This window comes from Microcaecilia unicolor, chromosome 7, assembly GCF_901765095.1.
Source record: "Microcaecilia unicolor chromosome 7, aMicUni1.1, whole genome shotgun sequence".
In the NCBI taxonomy this organism is placed as follows: domain Eukaryota; kingdom Metazoa; phylum Chordata; class Amphibia; order Gymnophiona; family Siphonopidae; genus Microcaecilia; species Microcaecilia unicolor.
Window position 1 is genome coordinate 182,262,018 of NC_044037.1, and position 20,861 is coordinate 182,282,878.

At 40.5% G+C, this 20,861-nt stretch overlaps 1 protein-coding gene across 1 annotated transcript in view; it reads right to left on the reverse strand.

Moving 5' to 3' along the window:
* UBE2G2 (ubiquitin conjugating enzyme E2 G2) overlaps positions 1-19,660 on the reverse strand; it is a 75,810-nt gene extending 56,150 nt beyond the window's left edge. The window contains exon 1 of the mRNA XM_030209943.1: positions 19,546-19,660. Within this exon, the coding sequence (XP_030065803.1) occupies positions 19,546-19,588 (43 nt within the window). The 5' untranslated portion in view covers positions 19,589-19,660. The remainder of the gene's footprint in view (positions 1-19,545) is intronic.
* Positions 19,661-20,861: the final 1,201 nt, after the last annotated feature.

The following is a 20,861-nucleotide window of genomic DNA, read 5'->3' on the forward strand; positions in this document are numbered from 1 at the left end:
AGGCTGCTTGACATATAAGTACAATTAGAGAGGCATAGTTTAGTTTCTACATTACTCTAATATAAAAGGCCTCTAGGCCCTACTTTTCCCCACCGACACAAAATAGGAGATAGCCTTTATTATACAAGCCACAAGCCTCTCACAGGCAAACTTGTATCTAGGGAACATGGGTATCTTTCCGCCACTAATTCATTTCCTCCTCCATCTAATTCTTCACATAAAACTGTTTGAAACGTGGCTCACTGTGGACCAGAAGATATATTTCCATTGCTAGGGACCCAGGCAAGCAGACATCACACTGCTGTGGGTTGGGCCCCAGATGGAAGAAGTTAGTCACTATCAAAAAGGGGCTACAAAACGAGAAAAAAACTGGAAACAAAGAAATACAAAATGGGGAAAAAGTGAAAACAGTCAAAAAACAAACAAACTTCAGGCAAAAGGCAAAATAACAAAAAAAGCAAAAACAAAATAAAAAGGAGGAAAAAAATATGAAACATCTTCAAAATAATATATAGTGAAAAAACAACCAGAATTTATATTAAAAAAAAAAAAAAACTAGCACAAGAAAGGTTACAAACACTTATCAGAAAGCCTGTCGCCAGTATTGGTTTATATTCTTAATTTTTCTATATTACCTACAACCTAAAAAGCAGCAATTGAAGCCGTGCATAAGATTAAAAACTCAAATACACATAGAACAATCCCTCCTTTCCACCCCAACAAAGCTCCAAACCTAACAGAGATCTCTCCTCCTGGTTTTTTATCTAGAGAACAGCCATATTTTAAATGCTTTATAGAACTTTTTCCTTTTGCAATTCCTCTGGCAACTTGTTCCACATTACTGGGACCACTATAGCAAAGACCTCTACATACATCACTGAAGGCACTTCCAAAAATGTCCCCGGCTCGAGCCTATTTGCCAACTTGGCGCATAGGGAATCAATGTCCTAGACAGATAAGCCAGACTCTCCCCATGCAATGCCTCAAAGGCTAGACATAATTTTAAACTGCAACCAGGCATGCATAGGTGACCAATGAAGGGTCTTCATTACAGGCTGTACAGATATCCATGTCAATTGTTTAAAAATCAGCCTGGCTACAACAGTCTGAGCCACTTGGAGGTGACAAAGCAGCCATCTAGGCAAGCCAATGTATAGGCAATAAACAACCAACCTGAACAGATCCACAAGCAATAATGGTCATAGCTGATGCATTGTACTGAACTGCTCAAACTGTTTGGGCCACCTGCACCTCCCCCATAAACTCCTGATTCCAAGACCAACCCAAGTCCCTTACTTGTTTCAACACAACAAACCTCCCCCACTGTAAATTAATACGCATCAGGACCAAACCTCCATCCACACCTCCTACTATAAAAGAAATTCAGTCTTTTGAACATTCAGAATTAAGCTATTTTCCATCAATCACTTCAAACCGGCAATCAATCCAGCCAAGGTGCCATCCTTGTCACACCCAAGGATAATAAATAGGTGAGCATCACAGCATATAAAAATCCCTTCATGCCCAATCTTATAGGACTTATAGGGGAATTGAATAACATACAGAACCCCTGGGGAACTCCACAGGAAAATGTCACAAAATCACTTCTACAGTTATTCACCACCTTTAGTGCCTTCTATTTTTGTACAAAAAAAAAAAAAAAAATCTACTCTAGTCCAAAGCCTAGCCAACTATCCTAATTTCCTCACAGTATCGATACAATATGTGATCAACTAGATCAAGAGAAGACATCAAATAAAACAAAATAAGAACACTGCATTCTCCTTTAACTAGATGACCACATGTTTCATCTTGCAAGGCCATTAGCACAGTCTCTGTACTGAGCTTCCATTGAAAAACTGACTGAATACCACCTATTTATTCCACCAAGTCCTGTAATTCTAAATAAAAATCAACCCCGTCACCTCCAAGAGTGAAATGTTCACTACTTTACCCTAAACAGATACTCAGACGAACACCACCAAAACGGATGTTAAGATATATACACAGAAAACTAACCACACCAACCTATTCTTGTGAATAAGTAGAGAAACAATCTAAATTACTGAGAGGCAAGTAAATTTCACACATAATAAATTTAATTTTCACTTTCTTTACAACTACATTTATCCATAACTCAGGCAAGAATGCCTATATCTTTTACAGGTTGTACGTACATCCTAAAGGTGAGATCTCATCAAGAAGTTCACAGAAGGCTAACAATACAGTATCAGATAAGTAAAATTTGTTTTACCATAAATTAAAACACAAACCTGTTAAAATATTCATCAAACCTTGGAATTTGATGCCTTGTGCCTATTTTTATGTTTTTCAGGTATCACCATTCCACTTTTCAAAACGGGTATTATTTCTTATTTTTTTCTCTACTTCTTAATCTTGGTCTTTCTTTTCCATATAAGCTTTAGGATTTAGCTGATCTTCAAGTTTTCTTGAGTACAACTTCTTTCTTCACCTTTCTTTCGTTGGGTACCCGAGTTCTAACGGAAAATGCCCAGGAAACAGGTCCCATAGTACCTACTACTCTGTCTAGAATAATTTAAAAAATACATAGTAAAATATACTTGGGAGTGGAGGAGAGGCCTAGTGGCTAGTGCTTTTTTTTTTTTTTTTAAGACAGCCCTTAAAGTTAGAGTAGCAGCAAAAAGCCTTATTCCCTAAAACAGGGAATAACGCCGCCCAGGCAATTTAGGCACCTGGGAGCTGCAAAGGGATAGGAGAGACACTCTATTAGGGTGAATGGGCAAAAGGGGTGGGGGGGGGACCCACACCCCTCTGGCAAGATCCCTCAGGAAAAAGCCAAAGCCTCACCCATAGGCACTAAGGAGTGTGACTGGGAGCTGCAGAGACAAGCTCCAAGCTCTACCAGGTACGGCCCGCGTTATATTCTCTAAACTGGCTAAGCGGCTAACTTGAATTCTGATCGTGAGATTCCTCCCATTCTCATTTCACATAAAAAAAATAACAGTTCACTGGTACTGTAGAAGTCCAGCCGAGAGAGAGAGAGAGAATATATTACTAACATCCAGTTAGAATAATTTGGTCAAAAGCAAAAATGTTCACATTGGCAAAATGTAAGTTTTCAATGAAGGAATACAACTAATCTATCCAGATACAGAACTTCCAATATTTGCAGACATTAAGTAATTAAAGGAGCAGGGCTAGAATGGAACTCGAGCTTAAATTACTGAATCTATTTTCTCATCACTTATACCAAGCTCGCCCTATTAGCTATGGCTTGGCATAATGGTTGTAGAGATGAGGTACAGGGTCATAGTAAGAGCACAAAAGTAGGAGAAGCCCTGTAATATGAACTTACTACTACTACTACTACTTAACATTTCTAGAGCACTATTAGGGTTATGCAGCGCTGTACAGTTTAACAAAGAAGGACAGTCCCTGCTCGAAGGAGCTTACAATCTAAAGAACGAAATGTCAAGTTGGGGCAGTCAAGATTTCCTGAATAGAGGTGTAGTGGTTAGGTGTCGAAGACGACACTGAAGAGGTGGGCTTTGAGCTCCTCTACCTTTTTAATCTTTGTGATTCTGAGCAAGTTGCTTTATTTTTCTGTATATGTAATTGGCTAATAATCTCATTGCCGGTTTTTCTCTCCCTTTCTCACCTGCATACCTTTTAAATAGCAGATTTTCACCGGCGGCAAGCAGCAACTAATACACACTGCTCATGTTGGCCCCACAGCCTTCTCTCTGATACAACTTCCTGTTTCTGCATAGGCAGGAATACATCAGAGGGAAGGCTGTGGGACTGGTGCGAGCAGTATGTATCAGTCGCTGCTCACTGCAGGCAAAGATCTGCTATTTACAAGGTATGCAGGAGGGATAGTTGTTGGGAGTTTTCAGCTGGTGGGGCTTGAGCATCCCTGCCAGCCACATCATAGGTATGCTGCTAGTGGGTGGGCCCGAGCCCAAAGTGTGTGGGCAGGCCCACCCTTGGCTACGCCACTGCTTTTCATGCTCCAAGGCCCTCCAACCTGCCGCTAGTTATATGTATACTTTCTAAAAAAGACTATCTGATCAAAATGTCATTTGTTCAATAACACCTTCAGTTCCACTTACAGTTTATGCACATCAAGACTCACTAACCGCTTTGACTGTACCACAAGAAGGCAGTATATTAAATTGATTGCCCTCTTCCTACAACATACAGTACTTCAGCTCTGAAGTCTAACCTGATCTTATTCTCCCAGCAAGTACTAAAAGCTATAGTTATTATTTAAGCTTCAAGCAGAACCCATCAATGAGTTTCTGAGACTGCCAGCATCTCTCTCACCTCTCCCTGCTTTCCCAGACTTCCTGCAGTATTCCAAGGAGATCCTTGCTATCTGCAGATTCACTGATAGATACAGTACAACCCATTCATGTGCACAACACTTTACTACTATTACTTCTTATTTGTACACTTGGTTTAAAAAAAAAAAGCTATACAAAGCTTGTGTTTTGCATAACTCTTGTCAAAACTTGACCAATTTCAGTAACATTTGGGATATATCATCCTGAATACATCTGCAATAAGCCTACACTCGCACCGGCCACCTCACCTGAAGTGTTGCAATGTTTCCTTCGGTGTGAACTGATCAGGCCTTGCTGCTTCTTGACTTGACAATCAGTTGAGCCTGCTTCTTGCAATTTTCTTCAAAACATATTCTACACTTATCCTCTTCCATCTCTTTTCTGGAAACTCTTGCACCAGTTTATAAGAACCATAACATTTCTCCAGATACAAATTTTTAATAAGGATCAGATCCTCCCGACTGAAAAGTACAGCAACTGTTTATGTTTAAAGCAAAATAGCATCTACGTACATCATGACGATAATCCCTAGGTGGTAGTGGTGGCGTCATTTAGGTGAGATGGCTGGTGTGAATGTAGGCTTATTGCAAATTTATTCAGGATCATATATCCCAAATTTTTACTAAAGTTGATCAAGTTTTGGCAGTTATGCAGAAAACAAGCTTTGGTTTTTTTTAACACACCGTATAACATTACTAGATATGCTTTACCCAAATATATAAAACGATCCTTCACAGAGTTTTCAATCTATTCAGGACACACAAATAGAACAAATAAGGGGTTACATTTTTTATGGGAATGACTTAAACGACACAGGTACTGAACAGGTAAATAAGGGAAGGGGTTACGAGGTAAAAACAGCCTCAAAAGAAGGGCTTTTAGGGTGGATTTGAAGAAGAAAAAAAAATAATTTTTCCTTAGCATTCTAGAAAGGGGGGGGGGGGGCTTCTTTATGCAGGTTAAATATAAAATTGGAAATAAAATACTAGTAGGCAATACCAACACAGAATTGTGAAGTGCCTCACAGTAGTTTTTCAATTGACGAGCAAGAGCAATCAAGGCAGTGTGGCCAACTAAACTATGCAGCCACACTACCCTTTGCTTTCCCTGGATGGTCACCCATCCAGGTAAGTAGCCCAGCCCAACCCTGCCTTTGTGTTTCATCCGACAAGCAGGTGCAGTCAGATGGTAGTTTTTATAACAGAGCTCACACCTAGCAGCCCTTCCCAACTGTATCAGGTCTTGGTAGCTGGAAAAAGCACTATTATCCTAGAACTATAGCACAAACTGGGAAGCAGCTGCATGCTTCATGTGACACTGCTGTGGATACCATACAAACTCTGGGAAGCCCCTATATCTTGATTTTAGAGATCTAAAATCTATATCAGTGTAAATGTTGTACTGTTCCACCACCTGGTGGTGTACAGCAGTAATGCACAACCTAAATGAGATAGTAAAAGGGCCCCTTGGATTCTAAGCTGTGGTAAAAAGGGTCCTGCACTAGCAGCGGGGGCTGTTTTTGCCGCGGGCTGAGGCCCTTTTTACTGCAGAGGAAAACAAGGCCGAAAAAAAGATATGGCCCTGCAGAAAGATTTCACTTACCACATGGCCATATGGTTGGGGGGGGGGGGGGGGGGAGAAGCACTTGCCACCCATTGAGGTGGCAGTAAGGGCTCCCACACTAACCTGGCGGTAACCAGGCAGCACACAGCACTGCCGATTAGCACCAGGTAACTGCCACGCTAAAAAATAAGAGACCTATTTTCCCTACTTCAGGAAATGGTGTGCACTGGGGATGGAACTACCATCGGTGCCCGTGTTGGGCCAGCGGTAGCTCCAGACTGGCAGGTGGTAAGCCCTCAGTGGGCTTACGGCTGCTTTGTAAAAGGGCCCTCAAGTCAGCACCAGTCACTTTTTTCGGCATAAACTCTGACGTACAAAACAGGGTGAAATATCAATTTTGTGACTTTCAAACCAAGAATTACTTATTTTCAACTTGAATTACTTTTAATACCATGTAATAAATAGTAGTAGTAGTAGTAGTAGTAGTAATAATAAATAGCAAACTACTGCTATAAATCCAAAAAGACTTTCAGTGAATAAATCTTATAAAAAGTCACTTCCAAAAAGTACAAGATGAAAAGTCGCAGTCAATTTGCCTTAAATTTCTTAAGACACATCTAATCTTGTTTGTTTTGGGTTTCCTTTTTTTTTTTTTTTTTTTTAGTGAAACTCACTTTTTTATCATTTCAGTTACTGCTCAGAGGAAATGATGTGCAGGGTTCATGCTGAGCACAATGGGGGTAGTTCTCAAAAGGTCACCTAAAGTTAGTGCCTAAAGTGCCTAACTCTATAATGGCAGTTAGGTACGAGCCCTTATGCTAGATCAATGACTGGTATAAATGTTCACGTCTAACTTCTGTCACACAGAATACTGTCAATTACCCATCGATAACCTGCACCTGCACACATATGTGCTAGGCATGCCTCTGACCTGACCATGCCTCGCCCCCATCCCCCTCCCCCCACTCCCCAGCAAATGCACACTAACAAAAAATTATGTGCTAAGGTTATAGAATACTAAGTGCAGTTACGCGTATAAATGCAAATTAGTGCCAATTCCTATTGTAGCCAATTAACTTCAATTAGTGCCTAATTTAACAATTAAGATACAGGCATAACTGGCAGTTTTCTATAACCTGGGCACACAATTTTGCACCCTAAGTGTAAAAATGGACATACAAGATTATAGAATTAGGAAGCATATCTTCATAATATAAAACAATTCCCTGTCCGATGTCACAAGCAGAAATAAGGCATAATAAAAACATAATAAATCCGAACAAATAGCAACAAAATAATAGGAGTTGCCAACAATGGCCAGTCCAGTCACAAGTACATGTAAAGCCCCAGAAGTAGCAAGAATCCATGCTACCTCAACTCAGGAAGAAGCAGTGGCTTCCCTTAGGCCTAGCTTAATAACAGTTTATAGACTTTTCCTCCAGGAATTTGTCTAAAAATAAAACTTTTTAAAATCTAGCTACATTAACTGTTTTTACCACTTCATCCAGCTCTTTTGTAGAAAGCTCAAATCCAGAAGCTCTAGGATAGCATTTTCCGAAGTGCTATCCGTTCCACGCGAAAGGCCCAAGAGACAGGCAGAGCTCCGGATTCTCAATGTGTGGATGAGGCAATGGTGCAGGAAGGAGGGTTTTAGATTTGTAAGGAAATGGGCAACATTCTGGAGAAGGGGGAGCCTATTTCGGAAGGATGGGCTCCACCTTAATCAGGGTGGGACCAGGCTGCTGGCATCGGCATTTAAAAAGGAGCTAGAGCAGCTTTTAACTTAGAACCTGGGAGAAGGCTGAGTGTCGTTCAAAAACACATGGTTTGGAACACGGTATCTTTCAAAGATATCACCAAAACAGGGAAGACAGGGTATCCCGATAGCAAGGTTACAAAAGAGACCATAGTAGATCAGGTGTCCTTAAATAAAAATCAGACAAAAAAGATTGCAAATTAACACTGTCAACTACTGAGAAAGTTTTAAATAGGAACAACAAACAGCTTGAAATGTCTATATGTGAATGCCAGAAGCCTAAGAAATTAGATGGGAGAGTTAGAATATACTGCACTAAATGAAAAATTAGATATAATAGGCATCTCTGAGACCAGGTGGAAGGATGATAACCAGTGGGACACTGTCATACTGGGGTACAAATTATATCATAGTGACAGGGTGGATTGAATTGGTGGAGGGGTAGAATTGTATGTTAAGGAGGGCCTTGAATCAAATAGATTGAAAATTCTGCAAAAAATAAAACACATCTTGGAATCCCTATGGATTGAAATTCCATGCGAAAGGAGTGTACTACCGTCCACCAGGCCAGGATGAACAAACGATGTAGAAATGTTATCAGAAATTAGGAACACTAACAAACTGGGGAACACAATAATAATGGGTGCTGACAAGGAAGGCAAAGAGGGACACATATAGGTGTATTTTCAAAGCACTTAGACTTACAAAGTTCCATAGGTTCTATGCTTTGAAAATGTTTTGAAAATGAGCCCCATAGTAGACATTTTTTAGGTATATTAATAGAAATCAAACAAAATAAAACATTGAAAAGAAAATAAGATGATACCTTTTTTATTGGACATAACTTAATACATTTCTTGATTAGCTTTCGAAGGTTGCCCTTCTTCGTCAGATCGGAAATAAGCAAATGTGGTAGATGACAGTATATATAAGAAAAACTTCCAAGCATTTTATTGACAGTCTAACAGGGTGGGAATGGGGTAGAAGGTATGCATGGAAACGTCAAAGCATTTCAGAGATAGTCTTAACAGGATAGGGGTGGATACGTGAGAGGAGGGTGATAAACATAGCAATACAACTTTATGGTTTATAATAGGCTAGAAAACCCAGATCTTTGTTAAGTCCTGTCTGTTGGGTGTCAAAATATTCAATCATTCTGACTTCAAAGGTCTTACTTTCCTGCATTGTTTTAAAGTTACGTTTCAGGGTTCTTACTATGAAGTCACTGGTACAGTGATCTGGTTTTGTAAAGTGCTGGCCCACAGGGGTATATTAAAAGCAAGAAGTCAGCAAAAGCGGTTGGACCGCTAGATGACCAAGGGGTAAAATGGACAATCAAGTGAGACAAAGCCATAGCGGAGAGATTAAATGAATTCTTTGCTTTGGTCTACACAGAGGAAGATTTGGGAGAGATACCTGTGCCAGAAATGGCATTCAAAACTGACGAGTCAGAGAAACTGAATGAAATCTCTATAAACCTGTAGGATGTAATGGCGCAATTTGACAAATTGAAGAGTAGCAAATCTCCTGGACCGGATAGTATTCATTCCAGAGTACTGATAGAATTGAAAAAAGGAACTTGATGAACTATTGTTAGTAATATGTAATTTATCTTTAAAATCAAGCGTGGAACCGGAAGATTGGAGGGTGGCCAATGTAACACTGATTTTTTTTTTTTTAAAGGTTCCAGCGGAGATCTGGGAAATTATAGACTGGTGAGTCTGACGTTGGTTATAAAAGAACAAAATTACACAGCATATTCAAAAGCATGGATTAATGAAACAAAGCTAATATGGATTTGGTGAAGGGAAATATTGCCTCCCCAATCTACTACATTTCTTTGAAGGGGTGAGCAGGTTGATATTATGTATCTGGATTTTCAAAAGGCATTTGACAATGTACCTCATGAAAAACTCCAGAGGAAACTGGAGAGTCATGGGATAGGAGAGTGTGTCCTATTGTTGATTAAAAACTGGTTAAAAGAAAACAGAGAGTAGGGTTAAATGGTCAGTAATCTCAATGGAGAAGGGTAGATAGAGGGGTTCCCCAGAGGTCTGTGCTGGGACCCCTGCTTTTTAACATATTTATAAATGATCTAGAGATGGGAGTAACTAGTGAGGTAATTAAATTTGCTGATGACACAAAGTTATTAAATCGCAAGAGGATTGTGAAAAATTACAAAAGGACCTTACGAGATTGGGCATCTAAATGGCAGATGACGTTTAATGTGAGCAAGTGCAAAGTGATGCATGTGGGAAAGAGAAGCTCAAATTATAGCTACGTAACGCAAGGTTCCACGTTACAAGTCACCGATCAGGAAAGGGATCTAGGCATCATTGTTGATGATACGTTGAAACTCTCTGCTCAGTGTGCGGCGGCGGCAGCGGCTAAGAAAGCAAACAGAATGTTAGGCATTATTAAGAAAGTACATAAGTACTACTACTACTATAAATCACTTCTATAGCGCTACCAGTCGTACGCAGCGCTTTACAATTGAACATGAAGAAGACAGTCCCTGCTCAAAAGAGCTTACAATCTAAATCAGGACAGACAGACAGGACCAAGAAGGAGAAGGGAAGGACATACACAGTGGTGTGCTGGAGCAGGCTCTCATGAGCCGTTTGTTAAGTTTTTAAGAATTTTGGGAGCCGGTTCTCCATGGCTACTTTAACAAATGGATCCCAAAATGTGGGCTTGGGTCCCTCCTGAATTCTCTTTTACTTTGCTGGCGAGAAAGAGCCCACTGTTAACAATTTACCAGCACACCCCTGGACATACAGAAGGACACATAAGGATAAGATAAAAGTTACAAGTCAGGAGTCAAAAGCAGCATCAAACAGGTAGGCCTTTAGCCCGGATTTGAAGGTAGCCAGGGATGGAGCTAGACGTAATTGCTAAGGAAGCCTATTCCAGGCATAAGGTGCGGCGAGATAGAAGAAGCGGAGTCTGGAGTTAGCGATGGAGGAGAAGGGTGCAATTAGGAGAGATTTGCCTAGTGAATGCAGTTCTAGGGAAGGAGTGTAGGGAGAGATGAGGGTGGAGAGGTAGTGAGGGGCTCCAGAGTGAATGCTCTTATAGGTCAACAAGAGGAGCTTGAATTGTATAAGGAAACGGATAGGGAGCCAGTGAAGTGATTTCAGGAGAGGGCTGATATGGGCATAACGACTTTGGCGAAATATTAGTCGTGCGGCAGAGTTTTGAACAGATTGGAGAGAGATGGCTGACTGGAAGACCTGAGAGAATCAAGTTGCAGTAGTCTAAGCGAGAGGTGATGAGAGTTTGGATGAGGGTTCTGATAGCATGTTCAGAAAGGGAAGGGTGAATTTTGGCGATGTTATAAAGGAAGAAACGACAGGTTTTAGCAATCTGTTGAATATGGGCAGAGAAGGAGAGGGAGGACTCGAAGATGACTCCAAGGATGCGAGCAGACGAGACAGGAAGAATGAGCGTGTTGTCGACAGAAATAGAGAATGGGGGAAGGGGAGAGGTTGGTTTAGGAGGGAAGATAAGGAGTTCAGTTTTGGACCTATTGAGTTTCAGGTGGCGGTCAAACATCCAGGTAGCAATGTCAGAGAGGCAGGCAGATACCTTGGACTGGATTTCTGCCAAGATTACTGGTGTGGAGAGGTAGATCTGGGAGTCATCAGCGTAAAGATGATACTGAAAGCCGTGTATGAGATCAAAGCACCAAGGGAGGAAATATAGATGAAGAACAGGATAGATCCTAGCACAGATCCCTGAGGTACACCCACTTACAGCGGGATAGAGGAAGAGGAGGAACCACCAAAGAATACACTAAAAGTACGCTGTGAGAGATAAGAAGAGAACCAGGAGAGCGCAGAATTCCGAAATCCAAGTGAGGACAGCGTGTCAAGGAGTAGGCTGTGATCAACAGTAACAAAGGCAGCAGAAAGATCGAAAGGAGGAGGATAGAATAGAGCCTTTTGTATTTAGCCAGGAATAGATCATTGGAGACTTTAGTAAGTGCTGTTTCAGTTGAATGAAGGGGACAAGCTAGATTGGAGTGGATCAAGAATAGGTTGAGAAGAAAGAATGTCGAGGCAGCGACGGTGGACAGCACATTCTAGTAACTTGGATAAGAAAGGAAGGAGGGAGATAGGGCGATAGTTGGAAGGAGAGGTAGGATCCAGAGAAGGCTTTTTGAGGAGTGGGATGACTACGGCATACTTAAAGGCATCAGGGACAGTCGCAGTGGAAAGTGAAAGATTGAGGATATGACAGATGAAAGGGGTGACGGCAGGAGAGATAGTGTTGAGTAGGTGAGTGGGATTAGGGTCAGAGGAGCAGGTGGTTAGTTTTGAGGATTGAAGAAGTAAAGTTTCTTCTTCAGTGATTTCGGAAAAGGAAGAAAAGGAGGTAGGGGTAAGAGGATTGGTAGAGTGGGCCTCCGGCTTAAATCTTGTGCCCATGCTGACTTCATACACTTCAAGTTCTTGCTGACCTCCTTCCAGTCTGCTCTCCAACTTGCCAAGCAGGACTACTACATCCAATTGACTAACTCTATTGGTTCAAACCCTAAACGTCTCTTTGCCATACTTAACTCTCTCCTCAAAGCACCTTCTCCTCCAACTCCCCCTTCACTTTCTCCCCAGACTTTGCCTGATTAATTTCACAATAAGGTTCACAAGATAAAACTTGAATTCACATAAGTACATAAATAATGCCACACTGGGAAAAGACCAAGGGTCCATCGAGCCCAGCATCCTGTCCACGACAGCGGCCAATCCAGGCCAAGGGCACCTGGCGAGCTTCCCAAACGTACAAACATTCTATACATGTTATTCCTGGAATTGTGGATTTTTCCCAAGTCCATTTAGTAGTGGTTTATGGACTTGTCCTTTAGGAAACCGTCTAACTCCTTTTTAAACTCTGCTAAGCTACCCGCCTTCACCACGTTCTCCGGCAACGAATTCCAGAGTTTAATTATGCATTGGGTGAAGAAACATTTTCTCCGATTTGTTTTAAATTTACTACACTGTAGTTTCATCGCATGCCCCCTAGTCCTAGTATTTTTGTAAAGTGTGAACAGACGCTTCACATCCACCTGTTCCATTCCACTCATTATTTTATATACCTCTATCATGTCTCCCGTCAGCCATCTCTTCTCCAAGCTAAAAAGCCCTAGCCTACTACTACTAATTAACATTTCTAAAGCGCTACCAGGGTTACGCAGCACTGTACAATTTAACAAAGAAGGACAGTCCCTGCTTAAGGAGCTTACAATCTAAAGGACAAAAGTGCAGACTTTTGTCCTTAGTCTTTCTTCATAAGGAAGTCGTCCCATCCCCGCTATCATTTTGGTCGCCCTTCGCTGCACCTTTTCCAATTCTACTATATCTTTCTTGAGATACGGCGACCAGAATTGAACACAATACTCAAGGTGTGGTCGCATCATGGAGCGATACAACGGCATTATAACATCCTCACCCCTGTTTTCCATACCTTTCCTAATAATACCCAACATTCTATTCGCTTTCCTAGCCGAAGCAGCACACCGAGCAGAAGGTTTCAGTGTATTATCGACGACGAGACCCAGATCCCTTTCTTGGTCCATAACTCCTAACGTGGAACCTTGCATGACGTAGCTATGAGGATGTTATAATGACATTGTATTGCACCATGGTGTGACTGCATCTCGAATACTGTGTTCAATTCTGTTCACTGCATCTCAGAAAAGATATAGTGGAATTAGAAAAGGTACAGAGAAGGGCGACGAAAATCATACAGAACATGGGATGACTTCCCTATGAGGTAAGGCTAAAGTGGCTAGGGCTCTTTAGCTTGGAGAAAAGACGGCTGAGGGGAGATATGATAGCGGTCTATAAAATAATGAGTGGAGTGGAATGGGTAGACATGAATCACTTGTTTACTCTTTCCAAAAATACTAGGACTAGGGGGCACGAAATGAAGCTACATAGTAAATTTAAAACGAATTGGAGATGTTAAAAAGCAGCGGTCCCAGCACAGACCCCCGGGGAAACCCACTATCTCCATTGAGAATACGGACCTTTAACCCTACTCCGTTTTCTATCTTTTGACCAGTTTTTAACCAACAATATGTAGTGTTAAATTGGCTGCCTTCCAATCTTCCGGTATCATGCTTGATTTTAAAGTTAAATTACATATTAGCTCTGCAAGTTTTATTTTTCAATTCTATTAGTATTTGGGATGTATACCATCTAGGGCCATCCATTGCTTAAAACTTTTAATTGCACGACTGATCGCGATTCCAATTTTGGATCGCACAATTAATTGCATAAAACATCTCCACTCTGCATTTCCTCAGTACAAAATATAGACAGCAAGAAGTAAATTCTCAGAACTGACATGTTTCAATTACTAAACTGAAAATAAAATCATTTTTCTTACCTTTGTGGTCTGGTGATTTTATTTTTCTAATCATCTTGTTCCCTGTCTCTGTGCTCTTAACTCTGTTTCCAAGACCTCCTGTCCATTCACTGTACCTTTTCTCTGCTCCTTTCTTCTTCACTCCCTGCCCTATATCCATTTTCATGTCCAGCTTTATTCCATTTTTCTGCATACTTCTCATGTCTAGTTTCCAACTCTTCCCTTTCCCTCTATCCATGGGCTGCAAATCCTTCCTTCTCTCTTCTCTTCCTTTCCCTGCCATCTATGTGCATTTCTCCTCTCTTGCCTTCTGTTCATGCCCACCATCTCCCTTCTTTTTTTTCCTTTCATCCCCCATTTCCATATCTATCCCTCTCTTCCCCTGCCATCCAGCATAATCCCTCTCTCCCTCTTTTCCTAACCATCCAGCATTGCTCCTCTCTCTCCATCATCGACCCATCTCTCTCTTTCCTCTCACCATCCAGCATCCCCTCTCTATCTCTCTCCCACCCCCCACCCCCACACTTTTCAGTATCATCCATCTCTTCCCTCTCAAACATTATCACCATCCAACATTACTCTGTCTCTCGGTCCCACATCTCCCCCGACCATCTACCATCACTCCGACTCTCCTTTCCCCCCAACCACCACTACCAAAAAACAAAACCATCATCCCTCACTGCCCCACCTCTCTCTCTCCCCACCCCAACCATCTATTATTGCCTTATCTCCCCTATATCCTGCATTGCCCCATTTTTCCCCTCTCCATAGTGTGCACTGCTCTGTCTCTCTTCACTCCCTCATCCCCACATCCTGCATTGCCTGTCTTTCCTCATCCCACATATCCTGAGTTGACCTGTCTCTTCCACTGGCTCCCATATCCAGCTTTGCTCTGTCTTGTCTCCCTGCCCTCTCCCCCTGGCTTACTCATTTTAGATGGTCTGGAGCTCGTGTGCTGATCCCTTGCTTCTCTCTTCACCGTGGCTGGGTCCAGCAGAGCCAGCAGCACGCAGAGGGGAACATCCCTGCGCCTGTGTTTTGCTTGCTGCCACTACAGCCACAGTGAAGAGAGAAGCAGGGGATCAGCGCAAGAGCTCCAGACCATCTATAACTAACTTCTTGTTTCTGGGTCCGACAGAGCCAGCACGCAGAGGGGAACGTCCCTGTGCCTGTCTTTTAATTGCTGCCGCTACAGCCACGGTGAAGAAACAAGGAATCGGCACACGAGCAAAATGAGTACGCCAGCGGGAGGGGGGAGAGGACAGGGAGATGAGACAGGGCAAAGCTGAATTCAGGGGATGGGGAGAGAGTAACAGAGGCATATTTTCAAAGAACTTAGCCTTCCAAAGTTCCCGTGTTTGAGGCTTTTTCCTCCAATTCAATTATCTTACTAGTAGAATATTGAAGAGTGTATTGTTGAGGAAAGATTGAGCATTTATCTGCACTCTAATAGCTCTATTTTATTTGAAGAGTTAAAATATCAGAAAACCATAACATTTTGCTCTGACACACACACACACACATATATATATATATATATATATATATATATATATATATATATATATATATAAATAAAATAAGTACAGTACATCAAGTCTGGTGACACAAAAAGAAAAATATGGATATGTTTTGACAGATGAAAGTAAATACAGTGAAACCTAAGAAATCACTTGTTCTCACGGTGAGTTACAGAGATCATTTTCCTCCATTTGAAAAAAGTTGAAAAAAAAGATTTTTAATATTTAAAAATTGTTTATGAAGTATACTGTTGAACTCTATGAAATGTCGTTCACATATGCGGTTTAAATCTATCATTCCAGATAACTTTTGGTTGTGTGCTATTCAAAGATAACGTAATCTTGCAGTTCGGCAAAGATGTTTTCTCTGTTTAACTGTAAACGTAAAGGAAAAATCAAACTAGATAATCTCTGTTCAATAAGGGTCATTTACTAAAGGTTAGTGCATTCTTTCTGACAGAGTCCACAGGAATAACATGAGCCCTGTGGCAGATCACATATACTATTAGTACATGAACCCATAAACAGTTACCACTACTACAACATTCATGTGCACAAACTTTAAAATAAATTAAGAAAATGCATCTGAAAGGATAAGGAGATAAAGAAAAAAATAAGGAAAAGGCCTAACATGTTATACCCTCACAACTAATCTAATCCAACTCTTCAAAAAATTTGTTATTTCCAGTGACCATTTTCTTCATGTCAAGGAAGGCTCTCAGTTGTTCCAGAGAAAAAAAAAACATTACACATTTACAGGGATATGCTAATAAAAAGGATATACCCAATGCCAAAGTCTCAGCTCTCATTGTCATGAAATTTCTTCTTCTCTCCTGGGTTTGCCTTATGACATCTGGGTACATCCAGATCCCTTTTCCTCAAAAAAGAGATTGTGAATTAAGGAAAAAGATTCGCATCACTGCATTCATATCCTGTTCAAAACAAATAATACTAACAAAGTAGCTCTCTCAGTACTAATAGATAGAGACATTGCCAATAATTCAAATATATTCAATGTGTCTTGACATCCAGAGGTGGCCGGCTCAAATCCCACTGCTGCTCCTCAATCTTGGGCGTCATCTATTGCCTCAGGTACATATGAATCCACCAGGGACAAGGAAATACACAGTGTACCTGAATGTAACTCACCTCGAGATACTACTGAAAAAGGTGTGAGCAAAATCTAACACAAATTGAGTGCATTGCCTTTTATTATTTGCTGTATAGTATGGTGTTTCTTTATTCCTATCCGAGTTGCTTAACCAAATGTTCACTTGTAAACTTATTTTGAATTATAAATAAAGAATTCAAAAAATATGTTGAGACACCTTTTTGTTTCTTTTACATGACTCCTTCATAAGATTGTTTTTTGAAGAAGTGAAAGCTACAGTTACTCTACTGGTCAGAGCATCCAGTTTCCTGAGATTCTGTAACTGGTTAATGGATGGAAAACAGAGGGTAGTGTTAAATGGCCATTTTTCTCAGTGGAGGAGGGTGAATAGTGCAGCACTGCAATTTAACACATTTATAAATGATCCGGAAACTGGAATGACAAGTGAGTAAATTTGCAGATGACACAAAACTGTTCAAAGTTGTTAAAACAAATGTGGACTGTGAAAAATTGCAGGAAGACCTTAGGAAACGAAGACTGGGCATCCAAAAGGCAGATGAAATTTAATGTGGACACACACAAAGTGATGCACACTGAGAACAACAATCCAAATCAATTACTTGATGCTAGGGTCCACCTTAGGAGTCGGCACCCAAGAAAATGATCTAGCTGTCAACATAGACAATTTGCAGACATCTCCTGCCCAGTGTGCAGTGATGGCGGCCAAAAAGGCAAGCAGGATGCTAGGAATTATTAGGAAAGGGATGGAAAATAAGACTAAAAATATTATAATGCCTCTGTATTGCTCCATGGTGCAACCTAACCTTCAGTATTACATGCAATTCTGATCAGCATGCCTCAAAAAAAAGATATAGCGAAATTAGAAAAGGTTCAAAGAAGGGCAACCAAAATGATAAAGAGGATGGAACTCCTTTCATATGAGAAAAAGTTAAAGAGGTTAGGGCTCTTCAGCTTGAATATGACAGAAATATACGGAATCCTGAGTGGTATAGAACTTTACTTGTTTTGTACTGCTTTGGGTCCTACTTATCTGTACATCTGTTGTGTTATTTTGGTGAGTGGAAACAGTTGGGTGGGCTTATAGGGAGGGAGGGGAATACAGGAGGGGAAGGGTTCTTGGGGTATGTTCTCTGTAAAAGTTTTTATTGTGCCATGTTGGAGGGTTCACTGTTTTTTCTTGTTCTGTATGAAGCTTATCAACCAACATGTTGCACTTTGAGTAAAGATGATTAAAAACATAAAAAATAAATTTGGGGTGTTACTTGAACTCTATTATTCTGTCTCACTGTATTCCAGTTTTGGCACTGTATAAGTCATCACGAGGACAAAATATAAGAAAACCAATGGACTGCATTAGGGACTTAAAGGCCATTTAGTTATGTTTAAACAAATGAAAGATCTGCATAAAAAAAAATATTTATTTTTTATTGATTTTACTTATGAAATACACTTGTCCCTACCCTGAAATATGCTCAAAACAGAGTAATCCATTTGTACAAAAGAGATGAAGTGAAGATGTGATTTCATGTGCCCCAATGAAAAGAAAGTTTAATTTTACTTTCAAGCTTTAACACCAGGCTTCCCAAGGCAGATTACAACAGTTAAAATGAACCCATCTGTAAACAGGATATCCTCAGTGAAATTTGGCATTGTATTACTGTATTGTGAAATGAGCACAAAATACAGCCTTTATTAGTACTACAATAATTTTTAAAGCTGTTTTAGTGATATTCAGTTTTTATTTCATGATATTTATATCTACATATGGGAAGCTTTCAAACACATTACAAAGCTGTCAAATAAGTTTATAGAAATCTTTTGTCCTCCACCTTTTAAGGCACTGTCTATCCAACTGGAACATGTTTTGACTTTTTACAGATGGACCACGCATAGACAGTCCGTTATTTCTAATAATCTTTTGCTATTGTTTTCAATAGCGTTTGCAATTGTTTTGTATAAACCAGTGTGGCAGCAACCTCTGCCTACCGGCTTCAACTGATATAATGGACTAGATAGCACTGTACCATCCATCTCCTGTTCTCAATCTAGCCTCCCTGGTCACTCTGCCTAACTAACCCCACCACTCTAACCTCCTTGGTCACTCACTCTGCATAACTAACCCCACCACTCTAACTGAAAGAAATAAGTACAATCTAGAAGCAACAAGACAAAGATGGGGGAAGAAGGATAGAATGAGAGAAGGCACAGGAAAAGAGGAGATTGTGAGAGAGATGAGAGAGAAGGCGACAAGACAGCCAAAAAAGAAAGGTATAACAATTAAAACTCTTATGGTTATAAACACTCAAAATAAAATGATTTATTCAAGCTCAGAAAGGGTTTTTCAGTTCAGTTCTCAAGAAGCTAGTACATTTATCATAGATTTATATACTAAAATGCAGAGCTGCCAAGTTACCCATTCCAGGAGGGAGACATTTTGGCCTGTCCTGGATTTCTGCCAGCCTCCTCCTGGTGCATTATGGGACCTGCAGCACTGATCTCAATCGATAGAATCATGGACTACAAATACTACACTGCTTTCGGATACAAGTTTAAAACCAGGACAGACCAAAAAAAATCTCCCTCCTGGAATGGGTAACTTGACATCTCTGAAAATGACTGGTGGTATATGGTACAAAACAATCGGGCCAATCCAAGCACGGGAATCTAGTCTGAGGAACCTAAACACCAAATCGGGCCTGAAACTCGCTGAAGATAACCCTCGGCAGCGAACAGGTGAAAGATTTGAGCAACGATCCTCAAACAAACCTCCCTTTAGTTTGCACGCTAAAATATAACAACTAGATTACCTTAACAATACCAACCTAATTCTTGTCTCTCTTTAACTCCTGCATTGTCCAGTTAGTTTTAGATACTCACGTTTATATTCCGCCATCAACCTCTTCAGCGCAGTCCCTGCCATGACCAATAGAATTCGAACTAAACTAAAGCTTTTTCCATCCTGTTTACGGAAATAGAGGACAACTTCCAGCTCATGCAGAATAATTTCCGGTTCACCAAGTGGCAGATTTAGTGACACTCCTTCCTACAGGTGCCGTCTCTTTGGTCCTCAGCACCAGCCTATACCAGAAATTTTTCGGGTAAGATTTGGAACAAGGAGGTTCATAAGACAGGACAGGTGCGTGCTTGGCCCATTTTGTGCAAGGAAGTTAGATTGAGAACTGGAGAAAGACTATGAGGCTAAGGGGTTCAAGCCAGTAGGCGGAGTCACAAGTACCCAAAACAATAGCAAACGCTATTGAAAGCAATAGTAAAAGATTATTAGAAATAACGGACTGCTATGCATGTCAAAAGCTGGTCAAGTAGGATAGGCAGTGCCATAAAAGGTGGAGGACATTTTTAATTATTTACTACTTCTAGTCCTTATCATTTCTATAGCGCTACAAGGCATACGCAGCGCTGTAAGCGTCCCATGTGTAGCTATAAATATAATGAAATCTACACTGACTATCACTAAAACAGCTTACTACTACTACTTAACATTTCTAGAGCGCTACTAGGGTTACGCAGCGCTGAACAAGTTTAACAAAGAAGGACAGTCCCTGCTCGAAGGAGCTTACAATCTAAAGGATGAAATGTCAAGGTGGGCGTGGGGGCAGTCAAGATTTCCTGAATAGAGGTGTAGTGGTTAAGTGCCGAAGGCAACATTGAAGAGGTGGGTTTCAAAAATTAGTGGAGCTGGTGGAAACAGCACTAATAAAGGCTGTATTTTGTGCTCATTTTTCTGCACTGTTCTATACAATGAATACTGTAATATATGGCCAAATTTCATTGAGGATATCCTGTTTACTGATATGTTCATCTTAACTGTTGTAATCTGCCTTGGGAAGCTTGGTGTTATAAAGATTGGAAGTAAAATGAAACTCTCCTTTCATTGGTGCACATGTAATCACCTCTTCATCTCATTTATTTTATATGTACAAATGGATTCTGTTTTGAGCATGTTTCAGGGACAAGTAGTTTTCATAAGTCAAAATAATAAAAAATATTTTCATTCATGCATTTCTCTCATTTGTTTAAACATAACTAAATAGGCTATAAGCCGCTAATGCAGTCCAGTGGTTGTCTTATATTTTGTCCTTGTGATGACTTATACTGTGCCAAAACTAGAAATACAGTGAGACAGAATAATATACAATAACATCCAAAACTTATATTATAATTATGTTTGCATT